This window comes from Panthera tigris, chromosome A2 (assembly GCF_018350195.1).
Source record: "Panthera tigris isolate Pti1 chromosome A2, P.tigris_Pti1_mat1.1, whole genome shotgun sequence".
Lineage (NCBI taxonomy): Eukaryota > Metazoa > Chordata > Mammalia > Carnivora > Felidae > Panthera > Panthera tigris.
In genome coordinates, this window is record NC_056661.1 from 53153483 (window position 1) to 53175721 (window position 22239).

The 22239-nt window shown below is 45.7% G+C and overlaps 1 protein-coding gene across 1 annotated transcript in view; it reads left to right on the forward strand.

Annotated features, from left to right (window-relative positions):
- SYN2 (synapsin II) overlaps positions 1-21592 on the forward strand; it is a 201409-nt gene extending 179817 nt beyond the window's left edge. The window contains exons 11-13 of the mRNA XM_042979524.1: positions 13831-13891; positions 17962-18181; positions 20690-21592. Coding sequence (XP_042835458.1) covers positions 13831-13891; positions 17962-18181; positions 20690-20825 — 417 coding nt within the window. The 3' untranslated portion in view covers positions 20826-21592. The remainder of the gene's footprint in view (positions 1-13830; positions 13892-17961; positions 18182-20689) is intronic.
- The last annotated feature ends 647 nt before the right edge of the window (positions 21593-22239 follow it).

Sequence of the window (22239 nt, forward strand, 5' to 3'; positions counted from 1 at the left end):
ATCCCCTAACTTTCTTCCCACTGAATTTTTGCATAATGAAGTGGTAAGAGCTTGAGATAATGAATCTAAGAACTGAATCCTAGTCTAGCTGTTCCCCTAAACAGCTGTGTGATTTGGGGCAGTGGGGGGTGGGTGGTGGGTGGGAATTACTACCCTTTCTAGGGTTCAAGTTTTATTACTTGTACGTGAAAATCACTCAGAAATCTTTCTTTCAAAATCATACTTAAGACAATTAGAGAGGTAGAATAGAATAGTGATTTCAGAGTATAGGCTTTAAAGAGAGAACTACCCAAGTTTGAATCCTGGACCCTCTATTTACTGGCTTTGTGACCTTAGACACTTATATGTGGCTCAGCAGAGATGACAATGGCACCCCTCTCCTAGGGTTATTATGAGAATTAAATGAAGTAAAGAACCTAAAATATAGCATACATAGTGTATCATAAGTGTTCAATAAAAGTTACTTGCTATTATTAAGTAAGTAAGCAGCCTCTGGGCTTGGGTTCCCTGCGACCTTAGGCTTCGATATTATCACCCCCTTTCCTAAAGATCAGTGCCTCACTGGGATTATACTGCAAACAGAAGCCAAGTAATTGGATTCTCAAAATACTTCAGTAAGAAAGAAGAGGAGTGGGGGAGGGAAAAACAGGATAAACCAGCCTGGATTATTTGGTATAGAAGCAAATTACCCCACATTTTCTTCTTATCATTTGAATATCACAGAATCATAGCATAGGAGCATGATTGATATTCAAAATAATGGACCTGAACCATCAAGAATCAGTTACTTGTAAGTCAGTATTCCACATGCTGTTTAAGAAAGCTAGAAACGTAATGTATGAGAAATATTTCTGTAGAAATGACTAAATTAAAACAGTGTGACCATTCGTAAGTCAATTCTTTCTCTGGATGTCAGTTTCTCCACCTATAATATTAGATAGATCTAAATACCTTTCGAGCTCTGAAAATTTGAGTAAAATACTTCTATTCTGGCTGATGTTGGATAAATGGGAGTTTCTGGGCTAATAGATTTACTTCTGGTGTCCAAGTTGAGAGTAGCCACCTGCAGTGGGATGCTATCATATATCAGCTCTTACGGGTGTCTCATACCTTCTGTAGCAGGCTCATGCTGTGTCAAACCTCTGGGCAGGTGCAAGCATCTGTTTCTGTACATCAGGAATGTTAGTCACTAGAGAATTACAATAGGGTAATTAACAGAACAAAGATTAATTGCTTGTTAGAGATATAATCCCATTATTTAAAATTTATACTTAATTTGGTGTGATAAAAAAACTTTCGGGGCACCTAAGTGGTTTAGTCGGTTAAGCGTATGACTTCAGCCCAGGTCATGATCTCACAGTTTGTGAGTTCGAGCCCTGCGTCAGGCTCTGTGCTGACAGCTTGGAGTCTGGAGCCTGCTTCGGATTCTGTGTCTCTCTCCCTCTCTCTGCCCCTCCCCAGCTCATGCTCCTACTCTGTCTCTGTCAAAAATAAATAAACTTAAAAAAATTTTAATAAACAAACAAACAAACAAAGTTTCCTGGTTTAAAAATATCAGATCTGTGGTTAGATTTTATGATTTTGTAAAGCTAATGGATCAGCAGATTGTTGCTTGTCCCTGCCTGGGAGGAACAGTAACAGGTAGCCTCCTTCCTGAGAAATACAGAGAACATCTGGTTGCAGCTTAAAGAATTTATACAGAGTAGGACAGGCTCATGCTGCCCAGGCAAGATAAACAAAAATGGGCTGTTCTGGGATTCTTTGAGGATCCCTGAAGTCCTTTTATAAACAGGAGTGTGCACAACTCTCTTGGCCTTCTACAGGAAAGTCATTTTGGAATAGAATGAAGAGGAGACCTAAGTTCAGCCTTGTCCTTGCCACTGACTCACCAAGTGACCTGGGATAGATATCGTCCTGTTTCTGTTTCTGTGTCTCAGCATCTTCATGTGTAAAATGAAGGACTGAACAAAAAAAAAACGCTAACATGTCTTCTAGCAATGAAATTTAGATTATACAGAAATGATATCTGAAGCATAAAAGTTCAGTAACAAAGAAATCACCAAAAAATATTGTCCACCCCACAAAAAGCATTAGTTCTATTTTGGTACAAGCCCCTTACTCTGCAAACATTACATATTGCAACTTAAATATTCTAAAGAAAAATGGGAGGTAAGAAACATAGTAAGGAATAAGCTTTCCTAGATATAGGAGCTCCTACAAAAATCCCCTTGTAGCAAAGCCAGACTGGCTCAAGGATAAGCTTTTCTCTGCTCAGGCTCACATTCAAAGCTACACTAAGATATTGTGGGAAGCACATTATGCTGGGAGTTAGGACACTCAGGGGTTCGTCCTACTCTATCCTGATATTATGTGACCTTGGGTAAGTCTTTCCCCATCTCTAAGTCTCTAATTCCTCACTTACGGAATGAAGTTGGATCAGATGATATCTAGATCCCTTTGAATTCTAAAGTCACATGAAACCTGGAGTCAGCCCAACTGCAAAGTCTGAGAGTACAGTCTTCCACAAGACTGCCTTCACTCCTGATACCAACAGAAAGTTCAGAGTTCCCAAGAGTTCTCTGGAAGGACTCACATAACTTACTGAAAGCTGTTATACTCACAGGTGTATTATAGGAAAGGATACAGCTCAAAAATGAACCAAAGGAAGAATGCACAGGGCAGAGTCTGGGAGATTCCAAACATGAAGCTTTCATTGTCCTAAGGACCCATTAACCTCTCAGCATCCTTATGTGACAGTACACATGGTGCTAATCAGGGAAGCTCATCTGAGATTTGGTGTTCATAGTTTTTATTGGTTTTCATGTAACAGTTATGCTCGACTGATTGATCACCTGTTTGAACTTGGTCTCCAGTATCACCATACCTCAAAGTCAAATTAATACCATGTGGCCCCACGGGCTACTGTGAGTCACCTCATCAGCATATATTATCAAATGTGATCTGAGGGCTCTCACCACAAATAACAGGGACACTCCTATTGCTTAGGAAATCCCAAGAATTTTCCTTCCAAAAGTAGAGGGACAAAGGCCAGATTTCTTACCTCCCAGGAGTTGGGGGACAAAGGCCAGATTTCTCTTTGGGCAAGGCCAAATTCTTTACTCCATATATGATTAAATTAGCTTAGCCAATGTTTCTTGAATATTTCAGACCCTGTGGGCAAGGGACATGCCTTTTTCATCTGTCTTTCCACTGACTAGCACAGGCCTAGCCCAACACATGTGCTTAAAATTAGTCATTAGACTTAGGGCTACAGTGATGAATGAGATATAGTTCCTGTCCAAAAGATGTTCATATTCTAAATTCATATCATGACTGAATTCACAGAGGTCATCACCATTGGTCAGATGGTACCTTCTTATATTCTCTGTTAGTTTCTTCCTGAACCTTGTGCCTTGACCCCAGCCCCCCTAAAGACAGAAATACCAGTCTGTCACACTTGGCAAAATGCTGCTACTTGGGCTGGAAGTCATGACTGAACTGGTCATATTTCCACCTCCTATTTCTCCCTGATGATAGCATATTTCCACTGGTTATGATTGAGGAGACATTTCAGTCATCCTGGCTCCAGGCCCATGGAGTGTCAGACCAGATTGCTTCCATATTCCCACTATTACATCTGCCAGTTAATCTGCATCTTTAGCCACATGATCTGCTTCTAAGACCCACCCTTCACTGGTGATCTGGATGCCACATCCTTTTGGCTTTCAAGTTATCCCTATTTTCTCCATCATCAATTTCTTCTCTCTAGAAGATTTTCACATCTACCCACAAACATCTGCCATTTAGAAAAATGAAATAATAACCAATCCCACCATCCCACTGAAATTGCTCTTGTCATAGTGACTCCAAGTCACTGAGTTCTGATCTTCCCATCTTCTTATCTTGCATGACTTCTCAGTAGCCTTGATGCAGTTGCCCACACTCCCTCCTTCTTAAAACACTTTCCTTTCCAGGCCTCAGTGACCCTGTTCTTGCCTGGTCTTCATTCTACCTCATTGATTTCTCCTTCTCACCTCCTTTGCTGGCTTCTCCACTTGTGTTAAACCTCCAAATGTTGGTGCCCTAGAATGTGGTCTGTGTACATTCCTTGGCGATCTCAGCCAGCCCATATCTATCTCCTGCTCTGACCGCTCCTTGAACTCCAGATTCACATTTTTAACTCTTGCTTGACATCTTTATTTGCATGTCTGAAGGCATCATAAATATAACAAGGCCAAAACAGAACTCTTTTTTTCCCCTTAAATTTGTCTTCCTTCCAATTTTTCCCAAGCAACTCACGTAGACCCCTGCCTGCCTCTTTGCCCTCATACCATCCTAGCTCTTCTTCACTGTGCCCCAGCCACACTGGTAGGGGCCATCGCATCAGCTGTGTCCTCTCTCTGAAATGCTCTTCCCCTTTTTTTGCATGGCTGGCTCCTTCATGACAGTACAACTGAAATTGCCTCAACCATCCAATCCGAAGGTACCACCGGCTACCACCCCCGCTTCTTGAATTTGCTGCATAGCTCTTGCTATCAGCTAAAATCATTCTCATCTGTTTATGCCTTTGACTCTTCCAGTAGCATGTAAGGATCTGGAGAGTAGGGGTCTGTTCACTGCTGTGTCTCTAGGGCCTGCAGAGTAGCTGGTAATTTGTAGCCACTGAATACATCATGAGTATACTGAGGAGTGGGCGAGAGTGATGTGGCCAGATACAGACAGTCCTCAGTAGAAAAGTTAACAATAACAAAACTAAGTCTGTCTGCTTTTTATTATCGTTATGTGATAGCAATTCTATGCAAATGACAGTGACTAAAATACTCCTCCTACCCAGGCAAACCACTCCTCCTTCTCCTCCCCTTGATATGGTATTGCAGTACATATTTGTTGAATGAGTTCCCAGATGGAATAAGTGTCTTTAACAGCCCTTAAAGCATATTAGAGTTGGTGTCAGGATCCTGTGAGTGATTTTGGTAGTGTGAAAATGGAAGGGCTATAAGCCAAGGGACATTACCTGGGTCCCAGCCAGAACTCTGTACAGTACACTGAGACCTTAGGTGCTGTCATTAAGTCACATTCCATTCCTCACAATCAGACCCCTCTTGCTGGCCGCTTTCTTCCATGGCTCTGGCAGCTCAGGCTGAAAGAACTTCTGGCCTGAGTCACAAGCCCTAAGAGCTGCTTCTTGCCCAGTATTCTAGGTCAAGACCAGGACAATTTATCTACCTTTCTCTTTCTCCCTCTCTATCCTTGTCTGCAGCTCTACTGTTACAGCTCTCATTTCTTTGACTCTAGAAGAGCACCTAAAGGAGGCTGAGGGGGAGGTGAGTAGAGGGCACACCTTACCTTGTTGTCAGCCAGCCTCCTAGCCTGAGACAGACTAATTATAGAAGACAAAGAGCAAAGTCGTTTGAGCAGACTCAAGCTAGCTGCTGTGCCCAGTTCGAAGGAATAGGGGCAGGGTTGTAAAAGGCACTGCTATGTTGCTGAGGGCAGGGAGGCAAGTGGCAAAGCCTTATCTGGCTAATGACAACCTGGCCTCAGATTGGCTGTACTGCCAGCTTTGGAGCTGCCCTAAGAGTTGGCCAGGGCAAGTGACTCTGAAGTGCTTTTGGGAGACTGTTCTCAAGGTGGCAGTGACACCTGGTGGCCAGTGATGGCCAAAGCCTCCAGGCTATATACTTTTGAAACCTTCCTATAGGCCATGCCCTTGCATCCCCTCCACACATTCACCAACCCTTGGGGTCTGTCTTCTGGGATCTGAGTTGAGCCTGGGGCTCTGGAGAGGTGTATGCTGCTCCTGAGACTACTGGGAACCAAGGAGAGAACTTCGGGTAGACAAAGCTTCAGGTCACGCCAGCAGAGGTGGGATCCTGGTGCTCTCCTTCAGGTGGTGAATCTTTGTTCATACCCCACCACACTGCTTCCACTTTTTAAAGTTTCCTGTAATGTCTTCCGGAGTCAAAGGGCTGAATTGCTAATGCAGGGATTTCAGACACCAATGGGCTTTCTGTTTGGCTTGCAGGTTATACCCAGGAGAAGTGATTCTAAGACTCAGCCTTTGGAAGTATTTAGTACACATATGGTGTCCGGGAGGAAAATGAGCCTCTTCCCCTACCTTGAGCTGATCAGACCACAACTGCAATGTGGTTTCCAGTCTGAGAATCACAGTATAAACAAGGACAACCTCTAACTCTAAGAATGTGCTCAGAGGAAAGAATATGGGGGTTGGGGCATTTGGCAAATCAACGACTTAATGTTAAAGGAGATCCAGTTGAATAGCAATACTCTCAAGGAGCCCATGACTGAGTACCTTCAGGTCTCTGGTGCCTGGTGCCCAAAGGCAAACCTGCTGGAAGACAGGAGTAAACTAACACTAGGAGAGGAAATGGCTGCCCTGGGAACTGGTGTGTGTGGCTGCCACGTCACTGCTGATGTTCTTGCAGGGGCAAGATGAGTACATGTCAGGGCTATGGTGAAAGTGTGGGCTGGGGGCTAGGGCTGTTGGTGCAGGTAGCTTAAAATCCCTTTCCAGATCTGAGATGCTGTGTACTAGCCACAGACCTGGAAAGGGCAGTGATGAGACTTCAGAACCGAAAGACTGAGGCCCACAGACCTGCAGCCTGTGGCCTCTGGTGGGACATTCTACCAGTCCTTTTTACTGGTTCTCTGGACTAAAGAGATACTGAAAACATTTCCAGCCAGGTCTTTCTAGCCACAGAGGCTCAAAAAGATGAAGTCTCTTGAATACAAGGACACAAAGACTGAGAAGGGGTTTCAGTGGGGTCTAAAGTGCCATGCAGTTAGTGAAGGGATGCAACTCAGATCCCAAACATGAGACTAAGAGGGACTCACATAGCTTAGAAGAAGTAAATTTAGGACAAATGAAAGGTCTTCCTGCTTCCCACAGCAGGACTGGCTTTAGGGAATTAGTTCCCCAGTGAGTATAAGCTGAAAATGTGAGATTTGAAGCAGGTTCAGATAAAGTCACTAGTGACCAGATCCTTTAGCAGACTATTAAGGGAAACTGACTATTTTCAGGCTGTCTTAACTTTTAAGGGACATCTTTAATCACTTGAAGCTGACATTCTGACCTCGGGTGACCTGGCCCTCAGTGCCTCCATAGGTCTCATGGATTGCCCCCGTGGGACACTTCTTATGTCCTTAGGAAATCACTGATCATGGGAGGGCCCCAATCCAGGAGATGAGCTCTGCCCTCAGAGTAGCAATTTCCCTCGTGAAAGGAGGAGGAAGAAGAGCTCATCCTTGGGAACCTTTTATAACCTTTCCGAGGAAGGAAGGTGGGCACTGGTGACTGCTGGGGTGATCTCAGAAAGATCCCAAGGTGCCTGAAAACATGCTGTCCCCTTTGCTCTAACTGAACCTACAACCTCCCAACCACATTCCTTCCTGCTGCCTCATTCCCCCTGGGGTCTTAGACCGGGGGAGCAGAGCCTGGGGGAGCTGATCAGAATAGCTCTGTGGCGTGTCCGGCAAGGAGCTTGGCCTGGCCTCTTTCCTGGGGCCAGACCCTGAGACCCTTTCCCAATTTCCTGTCTCAGATATGCTGAGCAAGCACAGGCCTTCCTCCTTGGTGGGGGCAGCTGGACTCGGGCCAACAACTCTGAAAAGTTGAGTCACTCAGTGTCTTTCCTTCCTCAGCTTTCCGTCCTGCTGGGACCTCAGATAGGAGCTCCTGTCTCCCAGCTTGTCTGCTGAAAGCCACAGGGTAGCAAGTTAAAGGTGCCTTTGACAAAACCCCACAAACCCTCATCCGTGGGCTTGCTTTTTCTCCTAGACTGTGATTGCCTGTCCATTTACCTCAACAGCTAATATTTACTGTTTCTGAAATGACTTTTCTGCATCTTCAGGGGCCTCACTGGAACAAGTTAGTGATAATACAGAGGGCATGGTATAGCCTAACCCAGAATCCCCTACATACTGAGCCACTGTGCACCAGGTGAAAGGAAGCCACCCAACAATACTTTCTCCATTGACACATGAAATTCTAGAGCTTCATTAAAGCTGCATTCCTTTGGATTGATATTTATTATTATTTAAATAATAGTAATGATGGTCACATATACCAATGCCTTGCCTAGCACTGTACAGTTTACAAAGCACAGTCACTATTTTGAGCCTCACCACCCTATGTGAAATGGTTTGGGCTGGTATTTCTATCTCTGTTTCATACATCAGCAAAGAGAATGCAAATGACTTCTCCAGAGTCACACAGTCACACAGGAGTGCTGGATCTTCTGATCCACAGTTCAGGTAGTGGTCTACAATAATAGGCACTATGCCTTTTTCATGTCCCCACCAGAGCACAGGGGAAGGTAAGAATGGAGAGAGCTGGGCCTTTGTGACCTTGTGTAAGGGAAACCCTTGCTTTCCTGAAAACCAAGTGCTAAACTTAGCCAACCTAGAGGAGCCTCTGAGCTATACCTGCCTCTCTCCTGTCTCCCTGATTTCTCAGATTACTAAAGCCCAATGGGTTCATCAGAGTGGGATACCAGCCCAACCAGCTTTGATGGAGAGCAGCAGCCCTCTACTTGCCAAGGCCCTCAAAGCCTGTGCCTCTGCTCAGGCCCAGTAGCCCTGGCATCTTGCTGGGCTCAAGACTCTGCAGCTAAGAAAGGCTTGTCTCCTATCTCAGACACCTAGAGAAATGAAAAATGCATGAAAGAATTAATGGAATCCCAGAGACAGAACAGCTTGTAGAAGACCTCTGGCTTCAACTTGATGACGTCCTCCACAGTATCTCTGATCAGAGTTTGTCCTGGCCCTGTTTAAACACCTCTAAGGCCAGGAAGATCATTACAACCCAAGCTAGCCCTTGACCTTGATCAGATTTACATTTGACTAACTTTGATTTTCTACTCAGTCCTAGGTGTTTCCACGGTTACCTCACTTAGTCCTTCTAATCTGCCTATTTAAAAAACTGAGACTCAGAGATTAAGTAACTTTCTCAAAGTCACATGAGGAAAGATGTCATTTCCACACTTTTCACCATCCTGTGTGTTCCATGTACCCATTTTAATTCCACTGGTGTCACCCTTAAAGAAGCACCAGAATTGGTTGCAGTGCTCTCTTGTGGGGCTTATCAGCCCAAAGAGCAGTGAACCTGTGACTTCCCTTTCTGAAGCCTCTCTAGCGTAAAATTTTTTGGCAACAGCATTGTAAATGGACAACCTCTGAGCTTTTTGTCATTCTATAAGCCCAGGGTTGTTTGTTTGTTTGTTTTTTCCCCTTAAGGGGCTGTAAGGCCATTTATTCCCCCTTCTTTTTTGAGTGCAGCTGGGCACAAGCACTGGACTACACGTTCTTACCTGTTTGAGTCAACTCAACTTCCTGAGGGAAACCGTAGCTCAGTCTGGCCATGAGCTCCTGCTGTGGGCTGGCTATAGGCCAGACTTTGGCAGTGACGCCAGAGTGGCCAGACTTCTGTGGAATTAAGCATCCCAGGAAGTTCTTGGTGACTGGAGACAGATCCCATGGTAGCCAAACCCCACGGGAATACCCCTCAGCCCCAACAGATGGAAGGCTTGTGGGCGGAGCCAGAGAGTCTCAGCCTGGTAAGGGACAGTCCTAGGGGACTCTCGTTCTGCCCCACATAGTCCCTGGGAAGTCTTCAGTCCACAACCTCAGTGGAGCCAGGGAAGGGAGAAGCTCCCTAGGCGCCAGACAAGGGTGGCCAAAGCATATTCCCAGGCTCCAGCTCAAAGGACCGCCTCTGGGAGCTCTTTCTCTGAAGCTTTTAGAAGTGAAACTTTTGGGCTCAGTTTATCCTTGGGTGTCTTATTTTTATATTTCTTAGGCTGAGAAGAGCCAGGGCCAGCTTTCATTGGTATGATTACCCGTGTCAAGTCATCCAGTCAGTGTCTGGTGTTCTACCATTAGAGTTTAATCTATGGGATTTTAAAGTCCCTCCCCCCCAACACACCCTGCCACCAGAATCATAAACTGTCAGGATACAAGGAACCATGGTGTTCACCTAATCTATCTCATGTTTAGTGAAAGAATATCTCTACAATATCTTTGTCAGGTAATTCTCTAGCCTCTGCTGAACACACCCACCTCCCAAGATAGCCTCTTCTACTGTTTTCGCTATATAAAGTTCTTCCTGTAACTGAAAGTCTACTTTTCCAGAGCTTTTGCCCATTGGCCCTGGCTCTGCTCTCTTGTTATATGGTCTTCCATAGCCCTATCTGAAAATAACAATTCTCTGAGAGGAGAACATCTTAAGCTATTCTTGATCAATGTCTGAGGTGATTGGCAGCAGTCAGTGGTATGAGGTGAGGCCTTGGGGAAAGGGAACTGGCAAGAGACAGTCTAGTGACTCCACAAACTGTATGAATTTGGTGTCTTTCATCTGAGTATCCTTTTCAGTCAATTAGAGGGCATAACACTGATGGCTTGTCAGGGAGCCCAGAGGAGGCTTTGTTATCACAATTAAATAAAGTTCTCCAAAGCCTAGGAATAGAGCACTGCAGGGGGTATTCCATCATGGGAGTAAGACAGAGTTTCAGAAGAAATTCCTTATCAGCATCACCATGACCATCATCTGCTGCATTTACTTAGCACCTACCAGGGTCAAATGCTTATAGGTAGGTAGGTAGGTAGGTAGGTAGGTAGGTAGATAGATAGATAATCTCACTTCTTTTGAAGAAAGATGGGTGCAGAGGAGTGAAATAACTTGCCCAAGGTCACAAAGCTAGTTAGTGGCAGATTTGAATCGAACCCAAGGTCTTCCCAACCCAAAAAACCTAAATTCCTCAATCACTCTGCTGCCCAATCTTAAAGACTTGCTGCTGGAGACCTAGGCAGCAGTGTGTGTGTGTGTGTGTGTGTGTGTGTGTGTGTGTGTGTGTTGGGACGTGGGGCTGATGCCCAACCTAGTCAGAGCATGTGAGAAGCCCAGGTAGAAAGGCTATCCTGCTATCCTGGTGCACCCATTACCAGACACTGTATCCTGGCCCCAGACTTCTCCAGTTGGCAGCCAGGTTGAGAGAGAAGAGATCACAGTGAGAAAGAACCCTTGGGCCTAAGGTTTCCCTGACTTCAGCTGGGTTAGGTGGTCTTGGTGGAAGCAATTTCTGATTCTTTGAGGCTTGTTTTAATTTTATCTTCTGTACCTGATATACAGGCAGATACCTCTGCTGGCCTCAATTTTAATTCCCTAACTTGAACATTTCCAGAGCTGCTCACTGGATTTGATACCAAATTCAATACAATTTAACTTCTATGATTTAACAACATTTGTCTTCTAAAGACTTATACTCTAGTCCTTTTTGGATTTTCACTGTTACTGTGTTTGCATGTTCATTTATTTAACAAGCATTTATTAAGGATATCTTATTATACTCAGCCCTGTGCTTGATGCTGTTGGTAAAATTTTGATAGTCTTGAATTTTCCAAAATATTCCTGATTCCAACTGTTTGAATTTTTTAAATAAATAGTTCCTGTACCAGGCCTTATATCCCACTTTTTCTTTGAAAACAATGGGCATTGTATTTGTTGGAAATTCAAGAGAAGATGAAGACACATAGTTCTCTGAAGCATCTGTCTTCTTGGGGGCATCATCCCCAGTCTTCAGGATAAAAACAAAGGCTCTCTTCAGTAGTATGAGTCTCCAAAGTGCTGTTTCAGGATTTCAGAGAAGACATCACAGTCGAAAGGTTTCAAGGATGAGGTAGAAAGTGACTTAAACCTCTAGGATGTGTTGGATGGGATTGGTAGAACAGGAGAAAAGGCATTCCTGGAAGATAATCAGCACAAACAATGGAGTGGCCTACCCTAGAGAATAAACAGTGAGGGGTCAGGCCTAGAGGGAACAGGTGTGTTTAGGGCATGAGGCAAAGGGAAGGCTAGGAAGGTCAATTCCAACCATGCTGAAGCAAGTTTTGGATGTCAGCCTGAAGGATGTGGTTGTCATCTTGCTGGTAATGGGAAGAAAATATGAGCATCAGACTGCCTGGCCTCACAGCCCAGCTGCATCAGCCTCTACTGTGTGACTCTGTGAAAATTACATGACTTAGCTAGGCCTCAATTTCCTTATCTAAAAATTAGAGATGCTGATAATAATAGCATCTACCTCATAGAGGTCTTACGAGGTTTTTGGCAATACTGCATGAAAGTTCCCAGTATGTTACCTGGCACATATGCAGCATTAGCTATAAATTACTTAGAGCAGTAAAGTGACACAATTAGGAAAGGAGTATAGGAGAACAGCAGGTAGGCATGGAGAGAATAGATTGGAGAGAGAGGAGACTATTTTGGTAGTGGTAAAGTAGTAGGAGTACTAGTACTAGGAGTCTAGTAGTCTAAGCAAGACATGGTACAGGCCTAACCAGCATTGGTTAGAAGAAGGTGGTGAATCTTAGATGTTGAGAGAGAAAAGCTGATGGGTCTTGCTGCTGACTGGATGGTGTGGTCTCTAGCTGGTGTGTTGGGTGTGGGTATTTTGGTGCCAGAGCTCAGAACAAGCATGGACCCCATGACAAGGCTTGGAAGAAGGGGAGGGAAAGTATTGGTGCGATTGCTTGCTGTGATCTGTGAGGGGGTAGGGAATGTAGATAGAACACACACCCTCTGATGTGGTGGCGCTAAGGACATTTCAAAGGCCCCCTGCCTCCCACTGCCCCAAATCCTCTTAGTAGAACAGTTTTAAGCAAGGTTGTTAAAGACCATGACACTGGAGAGGGTAACACTTTGGCTCTCCTTGAGTGGAGCTGAAAACAGGCCTTAATAGGCAGGAGAAGAGACTGATGGTAAGAATCAGAGGCCCATAGGAAATAAGGAACAGGATGAGAGATGGTTTTCATGTGGGAGTAGGGCCGAGGGGCACTGAAAGAGGAAGTGAGAGAATGCTAATGACATTCTCAGCCCATTTCACAGCCTTGCCCTTGCAGCTCCCTCTGTGACATCACCATCAGCACACTTGGCAGCCCTTAGGTTTTACAGACCATTTCCCTTTTACTGAATTTAAGCTCCAAGTCCTCACTGCCTTAATTCAAATGTAAGACAAACTGAAGTCACGTGCATATTTGATCCTGTCTGGGCATAATCAGAATCCTAGCTGGGAGGAGAGGGAGCTTGGGAGTGGAGCCATGTTATTGGGTAAAATGTGATTATGCTATCTGAGAAGGAAAAACAGCCTGGCCTTGAGCACTTTTACTAGCATTAACATCTTACTGCTTCCCTCTGGGTAAGAAGGGTTTCTGGGGTGGGGGGAAACAGACTACTGCCCCCTCCTTTAAGTCCTTCCCTGTGGGGGTTCCAGTGCAGCCCGAAGAGTGGATCTGACCCCAGAGCCAGCCCAGAGCTGATCCCACCCCAGAATTAACTCCACAGAAGAAGTGAAGCAAGTCTAGGCTAGTCATCTAGTCCAGCCCCTGCTCTCAGGACCCTTGGAATCGCCTAAGGCAACCCACTCTCTGGAGTTTGGTGTTGATCTTTCCTTCAGGAAGCCGGGCCATGAGTATGAGGGGAAACTGGACAGGAGGCAGCCACCAGAGAAGAAACCAGATGCTGTTAGAAGATTCAAAGCTTCTGAACAGAATACGTCTAAAAGGGAGGGAAATGAGAAGCAGGGAGGGGGGCACTGCCTACCAGTATGGGACTAAGGCCCAGACCCCCTAGACCTGTGCCCCAGCAACACTCCAGATGTTGAGATCTCCCTTGAGGCATTTCTGGAACAACAGAAGCCTCTAGGCCAGATCCCATGGATCCCATCAGATCCCACTACACTCATGCCATGGAGCCACAGGGTTTCTCTTTGGAATCTGCTCAGAGTTTTGTTTTTATCTCTTTTGCATTTTGTCTTCCAGAGTGGAACACTTAAGGATCCGGACTCAAGCAAGACCCCACCTCAGCGGCCAGCCCCTCAAGGTTGTTTACAGTATATTCTCGACTGTAATGGCATTGCAGTAGGGCCCAAACAAGTCCAAGCTTCTTAAAGTGATTGGTAGTTCATTTTTCAAAGCAGAAATTTTAAGCCAAAAACAAACAAGGAAAGAAAGGAAAGCGGGGAGGGGAGCAACACTCCCCCCACCCCCCAGTGGTGCCGTTTCTGCGTTCTTTCAATGCTGACTGGACTGTGTTTTCCTATGCAGTGTCAGCTCCTCTGTCTGGTTGTTTACCTGTTCCTGTTCGTGCTTGTAATGCTCACTTATGTTTCTCTGTATAACTTGTGATTCCAGGGCTGTTTGTCAACAGTGTACAAAAGAATTGTGCCTCTCCCAAGTCCAGTGTGACTATCTTCTGGGTGGTTTGATAGTATTTTTTAAAGTATTACATAATGTGGGGTGAAATAGAACTGAGGGGGGTGGACAGGGGAGAAACAAAGACCACAAAAATAAAACCCAACTCCTCTCCTTCTCCCCCCCAGACTCAGATTAAAGCACCCCCCCCACCCCCTGCTTACCTCCATGAGTGTGCTTGGGATCTTCAATGAATTGTGCTTTTGGCTTCCTTTCTGCATGACTAGGGTAAATAGAAGTTTAAGAGATTTTCAAGGTCTAATTTCCATAGCTTCATCCGTTGAATCTGAAGGCATCCACCTTTTTCTCCATTTGCTAAAAATTTGGTGCAGTTTGAGTTTATGTGAATAGGCTGGCTGTGCCTGTAGAGCTCTTGTGTTTTTAGTGATGACATGAAATATAAAGAACAAGCTATTCCAGGAATGTGTTCTGTATTTTACATCGAAGTGTACCTTCTTTTTTATTATTAACTAATTAGCTATGAGATTAGACAAAAAAAAAAAAAAATGGGGCCGCTGATGTGCAATATCAAAGTGAACTTGTGAGTATTTTCTGTGTGTTGATCTCAGTCCCCCTAAGTTGTTTCTTCTTTGTTGCTGTTTCTGAATTGGCCATATTATGCGCTTCTGTGAAACTGAGGCTGCTTTTTATTCCCCAAAGCTTGACCTATGTACAGAGATGATTCTGTAGTGATTTTGGACATAGGATGCAGGAAGCTACTGAAAGTCTGAGAAGGATTCAGCCACTGTGCTCTTGGCCTCTCCCTAGGCATCATGAGACCAAATAAAAAATGTCCCATTTCACAGAGCGGATACACTGCTACAGAAGTCTGAGGTGGACTCCTGCTTTCATTTCCAGCTCTGACAAGAGCCCTCCAGAAGTCAGAGAATGAGGGTTTTTCTTTTTCCTGGGAAGAACTGTCTCCAATTTTAGCTTGTGTGTGTTTGGGGCAGAAGCTCCACAGCCATGGCTCTTGAAGAAACCTTACCAGTTTGCCCTCTTTCCTCTGACACACAGTTCCTGGGCAGTGATGAGGCAGGTATTTAAAGCAGGCCTCGGCTTCAGTGCCTCCTCCTGCCATCTCCTAGCCAGGTTGGGACGGGCACTGAGTGGTCTCCTCTGGCATGATGGTCCGTGGGAGATCATGCTAGCAGTTTGCATTTTAGAGAAATGCTTCTAGCTCTACTTTCACATTCCTCTCACTTCTATACTGATATGTTACTGTTCTGGATTCCAGGTCGGAGGAATAAATAGTGCCGATAGTATGATTTATGTGTCCAGGGGCACGTGCCCCAGTTTCTCCTTGGGTTGCTGGCAAATTCTGAGGCTACAGGGAAATGCACTGAGTGTGAGTGTTCTCATCTGTGACCCCTCCCTTAGATGATGGTGGTGATGGTCGATCTGTTGTAAATATATACACATATGCATTTACGCACTTCCAGGTGGGTTGCATAAGAATCAGGTCCTTAAATACCTCCCAATCTGATGAAATGGTAGAAAGGAATAAAGCAACATTTCCCAGAATGGAGGAATACCTTTTATTTATTTTTTACTTATTATTTATTATTATTTTTTGTCCAAGCAGTGAGCTGATAGTGGTGTTGCTTCTCTGCATGTTATCAGTGTGAACATCTAGGTGCTTTTCATGTGACATTTGTGAGCCACAAATACAAAGTTGCCATTTGAATTCAGTCAGGCTCCAGGGTGGCTTTAGCCAAGGTCTCTCAGGTCGGGGAGAAACCGATTAGGGCTCCTACTGCCAAATGCAAGCAGGCAGCGTATCCTGACTATTATGTGCCCTCAGGCAGCATGCTAAGGAACAACTCTGTGGCCTGGGGGACATCCGTGTCACAGTATAGGATTGCTGTTCAGGTGTTTTGTACCCATTTCTTTTCTGATGTTGTCCCCTTTTTTTGTACCGATCCAGCTGGGAGAACCTCAGCCAATGCTGGAAGAGTGATTTAAGTACCTCTCTTTTGTGACTCTCTTGTACAGCTTAATGTGCAATAAAGGAAAAGTTATATCTGTCTTCAGTGTTAAGTTGTAAAGTTTCTGGCTATTCAAGCATCTCTGTACAAGTGGGAAAGAATTCAGGTTCCTGGTACAAGAGGCTGAGCTATCAACCTGCTGTACTTTACAAGAAAAGGCTATAATACAAACGATGCCAAACTTTGGAAGAGGCAGAACTGGTTAACGTGGAATATGCTGATCTTTCGTCTTCGTCTTCACTGGTTATCTGATTTGAACTTGGAACTTCAAGTTTTCAATGCAAAACTCCATTTCTTTATTCCTTTATGTATTAATTTATGTATAACTAACCCTGGTATTTACTGGTAATTGATAAAGTGGAGCCCATGCCATGTGGTAGGGAGATGGGCTGATGATCATGGGTGCACAGTGTTGTAGATGTGTAAATCTGCCTCTCTAGAGGGTATGGGTATTCTGGTGTTTCTAGGAAACTAAGTTACAACACAACTCTTAGCTTCTCCTGAGTTTCTAGAAGCCCACTCCTTACAGCGGGCCCATGAATGTGGACTCTGGGAATGAGACTGAGAAATTGGATCTCTCCGACCAATTATGCATCATTTCCACTAGTCAGTATGCACTGATGGGGACATCTTTTGACTTTTGAGTACAGGAACGCCCTTAGCAAAATCTGAGCAATCAGGTATCACACTTACTGCCTGACAAGCCCCAGAGGAAGGATGGCCTTTTTTTCTCTCCAGGCCACCAGATGGTTTTCTGTCTCATGCTGGGAGAACAGTATCCCTACCCTTTGGGGGGCAGGTGGGGCTCTTTGCCAGATGGTGCCCACAACATCCCCAGGGGAGCATAGGACTTGGGTTTCTGGAAAATTTCCACCACATACATCTGGGAGGGAATGGAGCCCCCTGAGGATGGTACTAAGGGGCAAAAGAGCACATGGAAACAAAGGATTGACCCTAGTCATGTGCATGGGCTAATGTTAAAATGAAGCTCTGGTGGGGTGGGGCGTGACAATCAGACATGTGCAGGTCAGGAGCCGGACAAAGACCAGCTGGGTAAAACCATCACAAGTCTGTGATCATCAATGGTCATAAAGCACACAATGCTTTTTGAAGAACTTTCTGGTCCATTAACATCTTTGAAACACTACCTGAACACTGTCTGAAAGACAACTAAGACTAGGGGTTACTTTTTAATAGTTTTATGGTTGTAAACACCAAGGTGCAGAGTAGTTTGCTGACTTGCTCAGGGAGTCACTAGTAGACTCTGTCTTGGTTTTTCTGACGCCCAGCCCTGTGCTCTTTCCACTGCCCTGTACTATGTCTGCTGCGTGGAACTCGAGGCCTTCTAGGCCTGCATGGGGTGGGTTGCCCTATACCTAAGGAACCTCTGGAGAGGAGGGTTGGGCTCCCTGTGGTCTGGGAGGATTTCTGTAAAAGAGCTTGCCTCTGAAGGGCTGCTCCTGTCATGGTTTCTTCCCTGTCCTGACTTCTGTGCCTGAGGGGCTGTGTCTCTGAGGTGGAGCTAGTGGTGGTTGGATGAATGGGGGAAGCCAGGGACTGGCTCTGGAGCCCTTCAGAGCCTCTGGGTGGCTTCTCATAATAGAGCTTATCCTTTTGGTAATTAACTAACCCCACCCCATAAGACGTAGATTCTAATAAGGAAACCCTTTGATATGGTTAAATTATGAAGTTTTTCTTGTACTGAACCTAGGGGGCCCTGGGCAACCCCAAGGAATGCAACCCCCAGGCAAGGTGCTGCCTCCACGCCGGCCTCCCCCTGGACCATCACTGCCACCTTCCTCCTCTTCCTCCTCCTCCTCTTCTTCCTCCACCACCCACGGAGATGCACCCTCCAGCAGCAGCTCCCTGGCAGAGGTCCAGCCACCCCCGGCTGCTCCACCACAGAAGCCCCAGCCTCACCCACAGCTCAAGTAAGAGACGACTCAGCAGCTCCTTCCCCTCTCCCCTTCCTGCCCCTCCTCACAGGACTTAGGCTTCAGAGCTGCTAGAAAGCACCTTCAATCAGGCTTCCTTCTACAGATATTTTTGTGGGGCTTTTTTCGGGTTTTGGTTCTGGGTTATTTTTTTGGTTGGGGGCATGGTTGGGGTTGATCAGGGAGGGTAGGAAAGAGGGAAGTGAAAGTCTAAGGTCTAGCCAGAAGTACAAACCCTCCCCTTTCTTCCTGGGGAATACCAACAAGGCAGAGTTACTGCCCCCTTTCCTATTCTTATATTAGCTTAGGGTTGTTGTTTCTTTCTCTTTTTTTTAAATCCTGTCTCCCACTCTTTTTTTCCATTCCTTTTCTGTGTGTGTGTCTCTCTCTCTTTCAAAATTAAAAAGAAAAAAAAATCCTCTTTCCTGCCTCTGACTCACAGTTTAGGGTGTGCAATCAGCAAGCCTGCCCAGAAGGAAAAGGGGGAAGTAGTTAAATCCATTTCAACTTTTTACCTTCAGCTTTGTCAGAAGGAGCTTGGTTTCTGGTTATGGTCAGAGGAGGGCCCAGATAGATACCCCGAGGAACTCCATCTTCTTGGGCTTCCTCACTCCGTAGAAGCCCTCACCACACTGCCCTGCAAGCCCTCACCACACTGCCCTGCTTCAGAGGAAGAACTGAGGGCCCCTAGAAAACAGTAATGCTGTACTTGGGATAGACAGCATCTAGGTGAGGATGGTGGTCAGTTCTACCCTCTTCCCCAGAACCAGAGACACCTCTCCGTACTGTCCCCAAATAGACCCCTGTCATCACTGCAGCAGAGACAGCTGTAGCCTTGTGGGGATGGGAGTGACCCACCAGTGCTTCTCAGAGTGAGGTGATTGGAATCTTCAGGGAGGGAGGAAAGGGAGGCACTTAGAGATAGTCTAGGCATTGTAGAGATGAGTAAACTGCTCAGAGAGATTTGGTTAATTTTCTTTTTCAAAACCACTTTGTCAGTTAGTAGCAGAGCCAGGATTAGGGTTCAGGTCATCCAGATAACTGCTCTCTCTAGGTCTTTCAGCCCTCATGACTGGAGGGGCATCACCCACTCCTGCTCCCCAGCTCTAGCTGGTGGCACATTTCACATCTCACCTGCCCCATAACCTCCCCTCAATAAGATTGTTTTCTGCGTGCTGACTTTTAAAATCTCTCCTGCCTTCTCATTAGCCAACTCTGGCCCCAGTCTGAGGGCAGATCTTTGGGTTGCCACTGCCTTTGGGCTGAAATATCAAATAGAGCCAGCCTCTGACAACAGGCAGGAGGCTTATACGTGGTGCCCCTGGCTGTACATGCAGAAGAGGGCCCCCTCCCAGAGGCAAGCATGTTGGGGCTCACCCCCAACCCTAATGAAAGACAGGCCATTTATTTACAGTCACTGCAGGAGAAAAACTGCTCACACTCTGTAGAAGGGAATTTCTGGGTCTGCACCCCAAATTTCAGGGAAGACTGAGAGTTCTAAGACACCAGGAGAAGAGTTCTGCAGCCAAAAACCATCAGGATAGAGACACAGTGAAAGTCAAGGAGATATGATAGACCACTAGAGTCATCAGATCTCATATCTTCTCAAATGCTGGGCTTGGTCTCCCCTTGACCTTCTTGCCTTCACAGTTTTTCTCTCTGAATCTCTAGTCTCTCAAGGGAAAAATTCCTCCCTAAAATGTGTGATTTGGGTTTGTAATTAGAAAACCCAATATGTATCCACATATACACATATGTGTCCACCTGGTATGTTTCTCTTTTGCCCCTGGATTCCCTGAACCCCACAGACCTCATATCAGGGCTCCTCCAAGGAAGGCCATAAGGGCGGTCATGTCCATTTTAAGAACAGATAAATTGAAACATTTGTTTATTCCAAGTTTACTTGGAATGAGAGAAAAAAGCAGAGTATAAAGACCTCACAAATGAGAAACCGAGTCCCAGAGAAGCACAAGAGTGCGAGAAGGGCAGATCCAAGACTTTGACTCAGGTCTTCTGATGACTTCACCACTTGACAGTTGGTGGGAAAGAGAGTGCAGAGTCTAGGGTCCCCTAGTTGCTATATTTCATTAGAAGGGAAGGGTGTGAGATTCCTAGATTAGTCCTTACCAAGTAGGGACTCTGAAATGTAACCTGTGGGCCCTTTAGTTCAGCATTAAATAAAAGGAACAGATGAGTCACACTCCTTCTCCTTCTTTCCCTTCTCTCTCTTTTCCCCTTCTCCCTCTCTCCCTTCTCTTTTTCCCCCTTCTTCCTCTCTCCCATGCTGCCCCCATCCTTTCCTGTCTTAGCAGCACTGAAGGTGAGGGTAATAGCACAGGGGCCTCCCTGGGTCTTGGTAACACTCCACTGCTGGCTTTCTCCTCCATCACCCTGGTCTCCTTTCGGGGGGGAGTGGGGGTTCGGTTGTGTATCCTCATGTCACCCTCCTTCCCTGCCTCACTGGGAACACCCCCTCTCATGTTCTCTCTGGTTTTTATCTTCAAGCAAGTCGCAGTCCCTGACAAATGCCTTCAGCTTCTCTGAGTCCTCCTTCTTCCGGTCTTCAGCCAATGAGGATGAAGCCAAAGCGGAGACCATCCGGAGCTTGAGGAAGTCCTTTGCCAGCCTCTTTTCAGATTAGCTCTCCAGATACACTGGGGCACCTAGCCCACCGGGAAAGGCATCTGAGACATTTGACAATAGTCAGCCATGCTTGGTGGTGATGTCCCATGACCTTGATGTGTGTGCCCCTTCCTCTGCTCTGTTGTGCTAAGTGATATTGTGTAGCTTAGAAAAGACGATGTGAAACTCTCAGGGCAGGTGCCTAACCAGGAAAAGGTACCTGACTTCAGGTAGAATAGAGCTGTTTTCCTGTAGTCCTGACAGCTTCCTCTCAGGTCATCATTCGCTGTGAGTTTAGTGGCCTTATTGTGATAGTGCCATCATGTCTTACTCTTCTTCATGAAACCAGAATTCCCTTCACTGAGAACTCTTGGTAGCTTAACCCAGCTCAGATGCAGTGCTAAGCATGCCCCCCGCTTTAGTCAGTGCTGCCTGTTTAGGGAGCATACACCTACCCAAAAATGCTCTTGGCTCTAAGTGTTAGGAACTTACCCACACTTGGATCCTTTGTCATACCTGTTCACTGTTTGAAACACACCTGCCCAGCACAAGACATTCCTCCACCACTATCATGGTAAAGTACCTTTAGTCTGTTGATTCTGGAGAGAACAGATCTACAGCACTCCCCGCCCCTTTTCTCTCCTCTGGAGAGCAGTTCTTATGTGCGTGCTGCAGTGATCTTGAGCTCTGAAGCTGCACTGTAGAGAATGCATGCCACTGTAACAGCAGTATGCCAAGTTTTGTGTTCATCTCCAAATAAATGTTAAGACCTTTGGTGTAATAAAAGCAGCAGCATTAACCAGCATTTGATTCAGCCATGAGGTCTCCCCTAGGCCACCCTTTTGGTTGAGAGAGTGTATGTGAGGCATATGTGTGTGCTTGCAAGTGTAGGGAAGGGAAAAGTCCAGGAGAGTGAAGCTGTTTGTGCCAGTATGTTTGTGAATGTGCTTATGTGTGAGTGACTGTTTGCAAGTGGTTGAGAGTATGGCTATCCTTTAGATGCCACTTACGCTGGGCCTCCTGACACCTCCCGGTGAATGTTTCCTGCAGGACAACTGAACATTCTTCAGTAACTCAGCATTTCCACCAGTTTTACTGAATTTTTAGCCTTTCTAATGTGCATAGGACCCTGCTCCTGGGGCAGTCAAGTTAGACCTACTTGTCTGGTCCATCAAGCTCCTCAGCTAAAACCCACATGGTGGTACCAACAAGGCTGGACCCATCTGCTCTGATGAGTGGAGTCCCACAGGCCTGGCCCCAGGCATCCGAAAGAGGCCTGTGATTGAGGGTGGGCTCTGAGGGACTTCACTCTGGCTTCTTCAACAAGAGTAGGTTCCCGAAGACCACAAGTACTGTGAAGATAAACTCAACATGTGCACTAATAAATGGAAATCAGTATATTAACATGATATCTATATAATTTCCTACACATA